Source organism: Spea bombifrons, chromosome 2, assembly GCF_027358695.1.
Source record: "Spea bombifrons isolate aSpeBom1 chromosome 2, aSpeBom1.2.pri, whole genome shotgun sequence".
NCBI lineage: Eukaryota > Metazoa > Chordata > Amphibia > Anura > Pelobatidae > Spea > Spea bombifrons.
In genome coordinates, this window is record NC_071088.1 from 27822728 (window position 1) to 27837180 (window position 14453).

At 38.2% G+C, this 14453-nt stretch overlaps 1 protein-coding gene and 1 long non-coding RNA gene across 2 annotated transcripts in view; both read right to left on the reverse strand.

Annotated features, from left to right (window-relative positions):
* Positions 1-1173: 1173 nt before the first annotated feature.
* The window catches only part of LOC128474878 (uncharacterized), a 152278-nt gene continuing 138998 nt past the window's right edge, over positions 1174-14453 (reverse strand). Inside the window, exon 2 of the long non-coding RNA XR_008346408.1 lies at positions 1174-1525. This is a non-coding gene — a long non-coding RNA (uncharacterized LOC128474878). The remainder of the gene's footprint in view (positions 1526-14453) is intronic.
* CNKSR2 (connector enhancer of kinase suppressor of Ras 2) overlaps positions 1697-14453 on the reverse strand; it is a 116525-nt gene continuing 103768 nt past the window's right edge. Inside the window, exons 23-24 of the mRNA XM_053457286.1 lie at positions 4663-4856; positions 1697-2102 (exon numbers count right to left, since the gene is read on the reverse strand). Coding sequence (XP_053313261.1) covers positions 1887-2102; positions 4663-4856 — 410 coding nt within the window. The 3' untranslated portion in view covers positions 1697-1886. The remainder of the gene's footprint in view (positions 2103-4662; positions 4857-14453) is intronic.

The following is a 14453-nucleotide window of genomic DNA, read 5'->3' on the forward strand; positions in this document are numbered from 1 at the left end:
TATTGTTCTTGTCCATATTGAATACACGATTCAAACATTCACAGCCTGGGTTGGAAAAAGTATGTAAACCCCTAGGCTAATCACTTCAACAAAAGCTAATTGGAATCAGGAGTTAGCGAACCTGGAGTCCAATCAATGAACCAGTATTGGGGTGGGTTTTAGAGCTACTTTGGCATGAACACATTTTGAGTTTGCTATTCTCAAGAAGCACCTGCTGATGTTAATCATGCCCCGGAAAAAGAAATCTCAGAAGACCTACAATCAAAAATTGTAGATTTGTATAAAACTGGAAAGGGTTAAAGTAATCTAAAATAGTTCATATTCACCAGTCCACAGTACTGTAGCTACTCTCCCTAGAAATGAAATGACTCCAAGGGCACAAAGCAAAAAGACCAATGAGGTGAAAGAACCCTAGAGTAAAAACTAAAGGCTTGAAGGAATCATTGGAACTGATTAACATTTTCAATGCGCAGGAAGGAGCATCATGCTTAGCTGCCTCAGGGCCTGGGCAACTTGCCCTCATTGAGGGGACAATGAATTCCTAAATTTATCAAGGTATCATACAGGATAATGTCAGGGTGGCTGTCTGCCAGCTTAAGCTCAGTAGAAGTTGTATAATGCAGCAGGACAATGACCCTAAACATCAATGTAAATCTACCACAAACTGGTGTTAAAAAAAAAAAGAGAATCTGCTTTCGCAGTGGCCCAGTGAGAACTCAAACCTTTATTAGAGATGCTGTGAAATGACCTCAAGAGAGACGTTCATACCAGACATCCTAAGAATATGGCTGAGCTCAAGTGGTTCTGTAAGGAAGAATAGTCTACAATTGCTTCTGAGCATAATGCAGGCTCGATCTGCAGCTACCGGAACAGCTTGTTTGAGGTTATTGCCGCCACAGGAGGTCCGACCAGTTATGAAATCCAAGGGTTCACTTACTTTTTTCACCAGTAGTGTGAATGTTTAATGACATTCTAATGTTATTAGCTTAAACACATTGTGTTAGTCTATAATTGTGACTTAGATCAGATCACATTTTATGAACAATTAATGCAACACCCAAAACAGGTAAATTCCAAAGGCTTAATTTACCCTTTCTTGCCACTCTTAAATTAGAAGGGTATATGAATGTGTAAAAAACAATACAGTAGCTTATCAGATTTATTTATATTGAGTTCTTTGCTCTATTCGATTTTTTTTATACCATACTTTGGTGAAACTGAAATCTTTTTTGGAGGTAGTTTGTGGGACACTTTCAAATATAATTGCACTACAAAAATGGAATAATACATAAAGTATTAGGATTATTATTATTAAATGTCTTTGGATATCCCAGAGTGTACAAGGGTGAAACTATTGTATGGCTAATACATATTAAGATCTACTACTTGTATTATAAAATAATCAATTTCTCCAATCTTGCCCCGTGCTACTTTTTAATATTTTATTCTACATTAAATCCTCAAAAATATACCTGTATTTTTTAAAATTATTTTTAGTGGCCTTTATGCAACATTATAAATATGCCTGTTATGCCTTTTGTCAAAGTGATGCCTTTATCAAGAATATAATATGACTGTTTAGCAGGATCACCTTGGATCTATATATAATTATAAAATTAAGTACATATATGAAGCCCTAAAAAAAACTGCTTCCTATGTATAGCTCTGTCAACAATTTAGATATTTTATTTATTAGTTTCTTTTTAACCACAAGATTAACACAAAACTGAGCACTAATAGCATAGAAAATATACAAATGCCAATAAGAGATACTGGCAATACCATTTAAGATTTACTCCACTTAGATCAGCAACATTAAAATAGATTTTTAGCAGACTTTCCATATATTAATAGAAAACTTCAAATTTTTCCAGGGATAAAGACAATTATACATGCGTTTCAATATATGAATGCGTGTGTGCTAGAGACTGAATAAGGGCGTCTACTTCGGAGGAGACACTTTCACAGTCCTTCGTGTTACTTTTTTGACAGATGTCTGAAAAAAGGTCCAGGTAAAGTTGCTTCCATTCTTGAAAGTCCTTAGATGTCAAATCTGGATTCTCCAGAACCTTATCAATAATAGCTACCTCTCCTTCTTTGGCCTGAAAAACACAAAACATTTATTTTATTTTACTTACTGGTACATAATTAAAATTCATCAAAATATAATAAAGAAATAAAAATTCAATTCACTGTGCATCATAAATATCCCACTGTTTTCAACATTCCAATTTAAAAATCAGCATCTAAGTTAGATGAACAGCAATGTTTGAAGAACATAAATTATCATAATTTTCATCACGAGCTACTCTACTGACAAATCAAAATGTCTCATTAGATAACACATTAGACAAACCTGTTAATACAAATATTCAAATGAATATCTCAGGGAACATATCACTTCAGGTTAAATGAACTAAAAAAAAAACAACAATAATATAATAATAATAAGTAAAAGTGAATAGAAACATTAGAAAACTCATTCTTAGTACAGTTGAATGCCTGAACATCTCCAGACATGATCAATTTAATCATATAAAAGTCCCGTTCATCTGTCACAATAACAGACACTGATAGGTTGTCATCATAGATACTGAAAAAGCTTTAAACTTTTTTGTGTTTTTTTTTGTGTGATTAAGCCTTTAGAAGAAATAATAAAATCTGCAAGTCAAAAGCTGAAACTGACCACACTGGTGATATGGTGCCAATTTTTTTTTGCTATCACATTGTTGCTTTGTTTGGTGACACAGATTAGAAGTAAATATGCGTACCGAGCTAAAAAAAAATAATGTTGACATCCCAAGCAATGCATTTTTATGCATTTATCTAGACTTAAAGAAAACTCTGATGATCTAGGAGTGCAATAAGATATACCATTTAACATGATTTGCTCCCAACAAGCTATTTCTTGCATACTCACAAAGCCCAGATCTATTCTATGAACTGTGTTGTGATACCAGTGCTGCCAATAATTACTCTGCATTCTCAAAAAGATTTAAGCCTTATTCACTGCACCATGGATTTGCAGGTAAATGAAGCATTTCATCCCACTGTAAATCTCTCAGGTGTTCCTCCTTGAAAGGGAAGTCAAATCCCTATCTCTTTTCTTTTTTCTAGAATGTATTCTGAGTATGAGTCATTTCACAGAGTGCTACAACCCTAAGTCACAATAATGCATAATGAAACAGCAGGCAATGCGTTAATTAAATTGTGGAAATAAAATATATTAAATGACATAAAAATGAAACGATAGGTCACTCGGTAAAGGTCTACTTGCCAGCCACATCTCTATCAACACTCTCAAAAACAAAAGTGTCCCTCGTTGGCTAATCCAAATGTTTAGTTGTATGTCATTTACTTTATTAACAGTTAATAGACATTTGTGGGAACGTTATAGGGTAGGGTTTGTGAAGAGCTTTTAGCCAAACAACACTCTCCTGCTTGGAGAAAGAACCCCCGTTGCTAACCACACCTCCTTCCAGCTTCAGCGAATCGCGTAGCCGTCTACTTGCTGCCCCGAGGGAGTCAGAAGCACCAGTAAGTTTGGGTGTGTGGGGGGGTGTTAAATGGAGGGCATAAGACAGGATGATCCACGTCCCCAGCAGCGCTGCGGGGGATCTGGATCTTAGTCTCTATTTGAGGTCTGATTATAAGATGACCCGGATTATAAAACAAGGGGTATTTTCCAGAGAATTTGCTCTGAAAAAAACCTTGTCTTATAATCAAGCAAATACGGTACATGATCAATTTTGAAGATCGTCGAGATATTATATTAATGCACAAGAACAACTCAGTATTTAAATACAGATGAAAAAATTAACGTATACTTAGAAGCTACCATTTAAAAAAAAATGACCATTTTCAATGAAATGACAATGTGCTAAAATTCTGAGTAGGAAGTGTTTTTTTCTGGGAACAGAAGCTTAGATAAGATACTTGTAATCATGTTACATGCTTAGGAAAATAATCTTACACATTATTTAAAGCTATAATTACATAAAATATTAAGGCATAAGTAGCAGTGTCAGATTGCACATTAGTGACCTACAAGGCCTTGTTTTCAAAAAACACCTTTGACCTGCACCAGTATTTTGGTACCTATAGCAGAATTGACCCTAAAATTAGACATCCCTGCTATAAACCATGAATCGGGGAGTGGACTGATGTTATATCTGGGTCCCATCTGTCACTCGACAAAAAGAAAATGTGAAAGATAAAATGTGAAAGAGATCTATATAGTAGAGAGCATTTCTCATAGGATCTTATTGCTAGGCAACTAAGGGTTGCAACATACAAGAGAAAATAACGTTGTGCGTGCCAAACCCCAATAGTGTTTATTCACACGGACTTCTTCAGCTTAATTATAGTACTAGTAGCAGTTACCCTTAATAGACACCATACCTCTCAAGTGTCCCATGTTTGGGAACCAAATCCCCCAGCCCTCTTTCTTTCCTGATGTATCCCTTTTCTCAGAAAGTCTTCAAAACATTTGGGTAAAGCGCTTCCTCCTACTCATGCCTTTAACCACAGCAACTGAACCAAAAGTGCCTTTCTCTGGCCATTTGAAATGTTGGGTATCTAATTGTCTCATAAATAAAATACTAGAGTAATATTTGGGGTTGAAATTTTAGGCATCGTCAGTTTTCTCTTCTAAAATCCTACCTTTAAAGTGCTTTTCAAAATTCGCAGTCTGTGAAGTTTTTCATTGACTACCGGATCACTACATCTTTTTATAAATGACTTCTTGTACTCCACTTTGGTTGAAAGTCGTCGATCTCCAAGTGGGGACAAACTTGCCTGCTCCAGGGCCCTGTAGAGATCTTGTAATGAGTCTGCTTGCTTCTCGTTTACAATGTCTGCCATCACGAAAACAGAAGGAATGGAGCAAAAAATTAAATGGTGAGTAAATACAGGCCACTTTTCTGTTCCATTTGTATTTGCTGGTGTGTTAATTGAATTCTCAGGGGCTTAGTCACTAAACTGAGTCCCAGGTGAGTTGACTCACCAACTATAGTAGGGCAAACCACAAGGTGTTTCTCTTGCCAGAAGAGCAGAGCTGACACTGTATAATACATAATTAAATCTGTAGGATTTCTTAGTCATCTCAATAATTTAACTGTGCAGTGCACAGGGCTAGCTCTCCTCTTCTAACAAAAGAAACAGTTGGCCTTTTAAATGAAGAAGCAGACATGTCCTCTATGACAATTATATCAGTAAATTCATGATTTAGTGTTGTTTAAGCCATGTCAGGTATATTTTCTGCCTATTAATGCAATCTCATTGGTTGCACAAGTAATGTCTATTGAAATCACCCAAGTAAGAAATAGAATTTAAAGTTATTTACTACATGCTGATTAGCAAGCGACCTTCAAGATGAATCCATTGTGAAATATTTCTTTTATATAAAATAATGAGTAATAATAATAATAAACACACAAATGTATACATTTGTGCAGTACAAAAGAGATCTTTAAATTTAAGAAAGGAATGATGACTATGAAGATTAAGCAACCCAGTAAGAGAATACAACGGCTAGATAAAGTAAGTGAACCCTTTGGAAGTAACAACATTTATGTAAAGATTTTAAAATATGATATGATCTAAGTTACAATAATGAACAAAAACAATCTGTTTTAGCTAATGACACGCAAATTATTGTATTGTTCATGTCTATATTCAATACATCAAACATTCACAGTGTGGGTTGTAAAAAAAGTATGCAAAAAAGGCTAATCACTTCAACAAAAGCTAATAGGAGTCAGGAGTTGGCAATCTAGAATCCAATCAACGAAAAAGCATAGGAGGTTTGAAGTAAAGTTAACCCATTAGGGATGCTGTGGAATGACCTCTAGACAGTTGTTCACACCGGACATCCCAAGAATATGGCTGAGCTGATGCAGTTCTGTAAAATTCCTCCTGAATGTTGTGCAGGTCTGATGCGTAGCTACCGTAAGTACTTGTGTGAAGTTATTGCTGCCAAAGGAGGTTAGACCAGTTATTAAATCCAAGGGTTCACTTTGTTCCACCAGCACTGTGAATGTTTAATGGGTGTGTTCAATAAAGAAATGAAAGATAATCATTGTTTCTGTATTGTTAGCTTAAGAACATTGTGTTTGTCTATGCTTGTGATTCAAGTCTGCCCGACCTTTAGTCTATGGCCTTATCGTATATTTAGATAAGCCTTATGCCTATCCCACCTCCACTGTATTAACGCCTACCACCCCTCCAGCTGAAGACTATGTCCTCTTGTTGTAGTCACGCCTTTCTTCCAGGCTATATATGTCCTTAAACCTTTGCTTTTACATTTTATGAACAAGTAATGCAGAAAACCAGGTAATTCCAAAGGGTTCGTTTACTTTTTCTTGCCACTGTACGTAAATGTCTTTAAATCTGAAAGATAAACAACTGAATAATGGATCATAGATTTTAAATAAACCAACAGATTCATAATTGGTTAGTACAAGAGTTTTGTGGTAACCAATTCACAGTATATCCGTTTTATGAGGACCCACTCCGCTCCACAGTTCTCTGACATGTTTAATACCATAACACGGACCTTAGTGTACAACACGCTGGGACTATTGCCACATATACATGTCATGCCCGCCAATACTGAACAAAACCACACAAATGAGATTGTCAAAGTCACAAGTGCACAGTTGGGGTTTCATTAATGGAAACTGTCAGAAGCCTAATCCTATGTAACATTTTATATACTGGTGACTAAGAGTGCAATAGGGTTTAACCTCTAAATGCTCCATACCCTAAAGATATAAACTTTTCTTAATTATTATTATTTTTGTTTCCATTTCCTCAGCCCTGTACAGCAGACAGACAGAGCATGCAATTCTTTTGACAAAATACACAAAGACAGCATGAAGACTAAAACAAAACAGTTGTTGTTTAGATAATGTAGCCTTAATCTAAAAGCTTTTCCCTTCTGCTTTAATCAATGAGAGATGTATGTATTGGGTTCTTCAGATCTCTGAATCAGTTGAAGGGGGGAAAGGCCCATACCCTGCACACAGAACTACATAGCTTTGGTTATCCAAGGTGCACAGGCAGTTAACTGACAATTTAGTCCTCAAATCAACATGTTGCTTTTATACGAGCCTAATTTATCATTAGAAATCACGCCTTAAGAAAAAAAGCCACCTTTCAATAAATTCCACATTCTATGACATCACAATCCCATAGTATTATGAAATCCTTTAACAATGTTAATGCCCAAGGTTATTTCCAGCATCAACTTTTCATTAGCAAATGATTTTGTTAAATAATTATTCTCAATTTTAGCCCAATAACCTATTTTAGAACAACCAAGCCGGGTAATATTTAATGAATTTCACCTGCACATGTTTTCTACATGTCTACATTACAGATGCTGCCTCTTGGCAGTTGGGAAAACCTAAAAACGTAATCACTCTGGATGCCTTGGGTATAGCCCATTACTTATAACTGTGGCAGCAAACCTTAGAACTGGCCTTGAGAGTCATTTAATGGATGGGACATGACCTTTAGTCTATGCAAAGCCAGCTGGATCTGCATGGTACTGCATTACGTCATGCGATTCTCAGCTAAGAGGCGCTTACATGTTAAATGTCAAATGGTGTCCATAGCCAGACATAGCTGTATTACTCACCACTTAAACCCTAAGGACCAATTTCGATCATTGTGTACTTGATATTTTAGTAGCAGATCATAGCAAGGGCATACAATCTCACACCATGGCCATTTTGATTGTATTTAAAGGTTAATGACAAAATGCTTTTAAAAATTGTATACATTTGAAGCAAAAACAAAAGATGTCTAATCCCCCATACATGCGTGCCTGCCATATTAGGCCCTCGTCCTACCATTTTCCAGGAAGCAGACAGGGGTCTGCCAATATGCCATTTTAATTTGTGTACTTTGGAGCCTGACAGAGACAGACAGAATGTTGGCAACAATGTGAGTAACATCTATCACTTAGCTAGATCATATTCAGCTCTGGCAATTATGACAACATTTAATCCCGGCAAATCTGTAAAGATTTGCAATCTTTAAAAGCTGGAACGACCCCTTCCTTTTAACCTCTCAACAATTAATAAATCAGTAGCAGGAAAGTTGAAATTGTTAGATTTTCCAAGCCAGTGATGTAGCTGACTGGTGATAAGCACATTACATGCCAGTAGATTGTGCAGAGTCCCCCCCCATGCATTTGCAAGGGCTACATCACGTAAAATGTAAGAGACCCCTCGGATATCATATGCACATACCTGGGAACTCTCCAGGTCAAGACCCGAATCCGCCGGGTCGCTCCCCGCCCATTTTCCCCTTAAATGTGGGTGTTTCCCATTTAGCGCCATCAGAGGGATCGCCCACCGACGTCCGTGGGCAGTCCTCGCTGTGTCTCGCAAGGGAAGGCTCCCGGAAGCTGGAGCTCAGAAGTTCCCAGGTATGCATTAAGGTGCACTGATGATCCCACTTAACTGAAATCAACACATATCATCTCATTGGAACAATCATGTTTTTCTCTCTTTCTTTTTGTATTTGTTTGAGAGGCCATGCTTCACGTGGTTTTGCTTTCTATGATGCAGGAAACAGAAGCTGAGGAGATTTGTTTGCAAGTAGGATATGGCCCAATTGAAAAAAATATTCCTAATTTTGTCTTTTGTTGTTCGGGTTCGGGTTTGATGCTTCTACTACCTAAATTACTATGGAGAACACCTCAGTAAGACAACTCATTACTTCATAACTAAGGTCAAGCATGTATATGTCACACGGGTATTAGTCACTGATGATGCATGAAGAGCTAAAACAGATTTCCTTGGTGATGGTAAAAGAAAAACACCATGAATTTTAGTGAAGGAATTCTATGCAAACTAAAGCAAAACACAGCAGTTAAGCTGAAATGAAAGACCAGGATCTGATGTTTCTAAGACACCAGTGTTTCCGTAGCAACTGTCAAAGTAAAAATAAATGTACATCATACTTGTTATTAAAGCACAATAGTTTTATAGAAAAGCAAAGAACGCAGACATGATGTGCTCGAGATGTTTAGAAATGAATGCTGGAACATTGTAATACCCTTTTTAAGCGGATGTAATGAGCAATTATGACAGGCAATATCACAAAGGGGTCAATTTTTGTGTCAGGAAACATCCAGTTTCAGAAGGCATCCTACTAAAAACTACTTTGTTAGGGGGTCATGGGCTAGTCACAGAAATCATTTGATCCCCCCGACCGGCCCAGGGACCTATAAATGTAAAACCTTGCATGTACCCCCCTGAAATGCTGGGGGTTATAGAAAACTGAAATCTGCGGGAAACCAGATTTTTGGATTTTAGTCTGCAAAGGATAAGAAGGAATTAGCATTTTGGTAGGTGGACAATGAATTACTGCTTGCTGTAGCAGCAAGTACCTAAGGGATGTGTGTCTTTTCCTAGCTCATGTATATTTTTCATCTTCAATAAAATATATTTGACAAGTACATCAACGAGATTTGTTTGCGGGGGTGTGTGTGGGTTTTTAGAAATGTTGCAGAATACAGCTTAAATCTAAAAAAAAGTTTTTGGCAGGTTTGTCCACTGCTTTGCCAGAGAACCAAGACTCAGCGGTGTATAATAATACTAATATTTTTATATTTTTCTAATAACTCTGTAATAAGACTATAATGTAACACTTTGGCAGAATATTGGCCCGTGAGGTGTAACTTGACATCATTCCAATCTAGAACCATTACAGGTTTTAGTAATTTCAAATGAGAGCTCTCATTTTGCTTTAGTACAAAGTATATTTGTATGAAAATAACAGTATGAGATCACAATTTCTTACATGGAATCATTTTGTAAGCAACATTCCATAAAATTCTCCAGACACTGACCAAGACTGAACTTTCCTGGGAAACTTGCTAAGTACTACTGTTTGGTTCTCAAGAGAAGAAAGTTCGTTATGTAAATGACCAATACATTTTTGAACATGCATGGTTTAATTTATATGTTACAAGATTTAGCTTCCATTAGCACTGAATAGGTTAACATTTAGCATGTGTGATATGCAGAAACCCTTGGTCCTTCTAAACTATGGGTGATGGAACCAGGATTGGTTCCTGCTACAGCAACCTATGGTACATGACCATGACGTTATTGTCTGCAGCATTGTCTTAAATCCCAGGAGAAAACAGACATTTCATGAGAGAGACACATGTCAAAAGGGATGTAAAATATAAAATTGCCTTATGATGGAAGAAGCTGCCTATTAGTTTGATTATCCTCAAAAAAAATACATGAAGACAAAATTAATCATCCGATAAGACCTGGAACTTGTATATTTTTTGTAACTAGACACCCCTGACTATTTAGTATCCAAAATCATAAAAATTATAAAGACAAACACAGATAATAATTTGGCCAAATTCTATGAAACTGATAGAAACTGAATATTTAGAGGCAGACTCCTGGCATCATACATATGATAGCTATCTAGGGCTGAAACAACTAATCGATAAAATCGATAATAATCGATAATGAAAATCGTTGTCAACGAATTTCATCATCGATTAATCGGATCGATTTTTATTGATTATAAAAAGAGGTTTTTTCAGAGCAAATGCTCTGAAAAACTCCTCTCCTTATATAATCCGATCTCAAACAGAGATCGGATTATAACACCGGAATCCAGATCCCCCGCTACACTGCAGGGGACCTGGATTCCTCTCACTGTCGGCCGGTCTCTCACTTCCGTCTCTCTCCCCCTCCCATCTGCCTCCTCCCCCCTCCCATACACCGCTCTGCCTCTCTACCCGGCACCGTTACTGACATGCACTTTCCCTGTAGCTTCATAGAAGCCTCAGTGTAAGTGAAGGGCAGTAACGGAGTCTGTCTGTGCGATGCAGACCCCCACCGGCTGACAGAGAATCATCCTCTCTGATAGCCGGTGAGGGTCTGCATCGCACAGACAGACTCCGTTACTGCCCTTCACTTACACTGTGGCTTCTATGAAGCTGCAATGAAAGTGCCTTCAGTAACGGAGCCGGGTAGAGAGGCAGAGCGGTGTATGGGAGGGGGGAGGAGTCAGAGGGGTGTATGGGAGCCACCCTCCAATACACCACTCGGGCTCCTCCCCCTCTCATACGCCACTCTGCCTCTCTACCCGGCTCCCTGGTGTCTTGTCAGAAACGGAGGTTCACAGGAGGCAGAGTGGAGTATGGGAGGGGGGAGGAGGCAAAGTGATGTATGGGAGGGGGAGGAGCCAACGTGATGTATGGGAGGGGAGGAGCCAGAGTGGTGTATGGGAGGAGGCAGAGTGGAGTATGGGAGGGGGAGGAGCCAAAGTGATGTATGGGAGGGGAGGAGGCAGAGTGGTATATGGGAGGGGGAGGAGGCAAAGTGATGTATGGGAGGGGAGGAGCCAAAGTGATGTATGGGCGGGGGAGGAGGCAGAGTGGTGTATGGGAGGGGGGAGGAGGCAGAGTGGAGTATGAGAGGGGGGAGGAGCCAGAGTGGTGTATGGGAGGGGGAGGAGCCAGAGTGGTGTATGGGAGGGGGAGGAGCCAGAGTGGTGTATGGGAGGGGAGGAACCAGAGTGGTGTATGGGAGGGGGAGGAGCCAGAGTGGTGTATGGGAGGGGGAGGAGCCAGAGTGGTGTATGGGTGAGTTATAGTGGTGTATGGGGGGTATTATGAATTTTTAGGGCATATAGGGGGTATAAGGCATATGGATATTAGGCATATCAGGGGGGCATAAACATATCTGGGGGTAAAAGGTATATCAGGGGGCTAAGTGGCATATAGGGGGTATCAGGGGGGCATAAAACAAATCTGGGGCTAAAAGGTATATCGGGGCTCAGTTGCATATCACTGGCATATAAGGAGTATAAGGCATATCAGGGGCACAGTGGCATATCAGGGGGCACAGTGGAATCTGGCATATAAGAGGTATAAGGCATATATGGGGGCAGAGTGGCAAGCTGGGGGTCAGATGTGCATAACTGGGGGCAGTTTGGTAAATAAAAAAATTTAAACAAGGCTTTTTTCTCAGTTTTTACTAAATATGAAAAATAGTTAACATATGAATTAATATTTACTAATAACTTTGTATTAAAACCTAGTTTGAGAAGCACTGTGTTTGGGTTCTTGTAGCTTTTATTATTATGTCAGTAAAATAAGAAGGTGAATAGAGAGAGGCCATTGCAATAAAGAGATGAAAGTGTAAATTGTACGTTTTTTATTGCAATTTTTCTTCAATTTAAAATAATGTATTTTTTTATCCGATTAATCGATTAATCGACAAAATAATCGGCCAACTAATCGATTATTAAAATAATCGTTAGTTGCAGCCCTATAGCTATCCCTTTCAAATTTGTGTGTGATTCTTAGCTTTGCAGGTCAGACACTTGCGTCTCCAGAGATCATTTTTTGGTAACACTAGTTATTTTTAATTAGGCATTTAACAAACAGTATGTTAATATAATATAGTGATCAGTCTGAGTGGTTTATCAAAATTACTATATAATAAACAGAGTAGATGGACACAGAATTGTGTGAATTGATAGATTGGCAACATTATATTTCCAATTTAAAAAAATTAGGAAAAGCCAGTGGAGAAAATGATGGTTATCCATTCATCAGAGGACAATATACAGCTGTTGAATGATAAATGTTGATAATGAAAGATCATCTGAAAGGGAATTAGAGAAAAGCGGAATTACCCCCAATCACAATGACTTGGTTGCTATGATACTTGGAGTCGGTTCTGTGAAACACTTAATGTGCCAGTCTCTCATAATAATCACACAAAAGTAATGCAAAAGCACCGAAACAATTGAAGCATTGAGGAAATATATATTCATGGGCTATATTTAACCCCTTAATGACAAAGTTCGTCAAAATGCATTGTTTTTAATGGGTTTAGGGACCGCCCATTGTCCTTAAGGGGTTAATTGTGTCATTTCATTTCAGAAGTCCAATACATTGTGTGTTGAGAGCTCTGGTGGATGATACTTTGTAGCAGCGCCCACATTTTATTAAGCCATAATGGCGCTATCTGTATACGTTTTCTGTTGTTTAAAAGATGGACAGAGTGATAAAATTGACACATGTGGCGTTTCTAAATAACAAGTTGCTCATTTTCCCGAGAGGAGGGCATCTTGAGGCTAACACTGTCTGCCGTACCAGTGCCAGAAAACTTTTTACTTTTTCTTGAAGGGAATTTGTATTCTGAGTGCTAACATGTTACATTTCAAAGTCCAGTACTAAGATCATCAGAGGAATCCAAAGGATTCAATTCTAAGACACTTGCACTTGAGAACCCAATCCGCTAAGACATATGATGAAGTTTCATGGACAGAACTTCAAGGATGATACATTGTTTTATCAATACAACCAGAGAGGAGTTCTTTAAATTGAGCTACAAGAAATATAAAAAAGGAAACACACAATTAATGTTGACCACTATTTTGCCAGAAAGGACATTATTCACTTAGGTTACCGTGCATTATAGAGGGCCAACCAAAGCAAGGTCCTCCTGCAGTAGGTGCTGAGCTCATCCTGCAGCAAATAAACCCCTTATAATGCCATGATACGCTTTAGCATAGGTAATAATAGCTGTGAAATTGGACTGGTCAACAAATCTAAACTGACTCATGTCATCCAGCTAAACCACATTAAGAGCACATTTTCAACCCTGTTAATGTAACCCTTTCCACTTGTTGGCTGCTGATATAATGTGTCAGCTTAACAGAGGTACGTGAATTAAGCAGTATTTGGTAAAGTTAAATCTAATACATTTTGAATTTCTCCATATGCTACATTTGTCTTAAGAAAAAAAAAAAAAAAAAAAAAGTTCATTATGATAGAAATGGAGACCCCCTCCAGAAACCATAAAGACATAATAAAGCCGCAGAACAATACTCGTGTCGGAGCCGATTAGCACGCGCGCACACACACATTTTAGTTATGGCAATACTGCAGCACACTCTGCATGAGAGTAATAATTAATTGGACTGAAGAAGCATAGGCTTTATTTAAATTTATTCACATGTTGTGTGTCGGGCCCACTGTCAACAGATAATAGCAATAGTAAAAACTGTAGATACAATTCACTTTTAATAAGTGCAAGAAACTACTGTCAGCAGAACAACTGGTGGAACCAATTACCAAAGTGCTGTGAAACCGGTTTGTCAAAATTGTATTGTATATCGACTCCATGGTATCAAACTTCAAAAGGAATAAAGTACTGAACGGGTTACGAAAAGCATCGCAACGGAATTTTGGAGACAACACAAACACACGTTGTGAGAAAAGAAGGGCTTCCTCTGTCACACTAGGTGCCCCTAAAAAACACAATCATGAGAGCATCCTTCCCTCGATATGACAGCTGACCTGTCATGTTGAATTACAGCAGTCCACCGGAGCGCAGTGAGAAACACATACATCAATGAACCTCAATAGCCCCTCGCAGGAAAGCATGCTA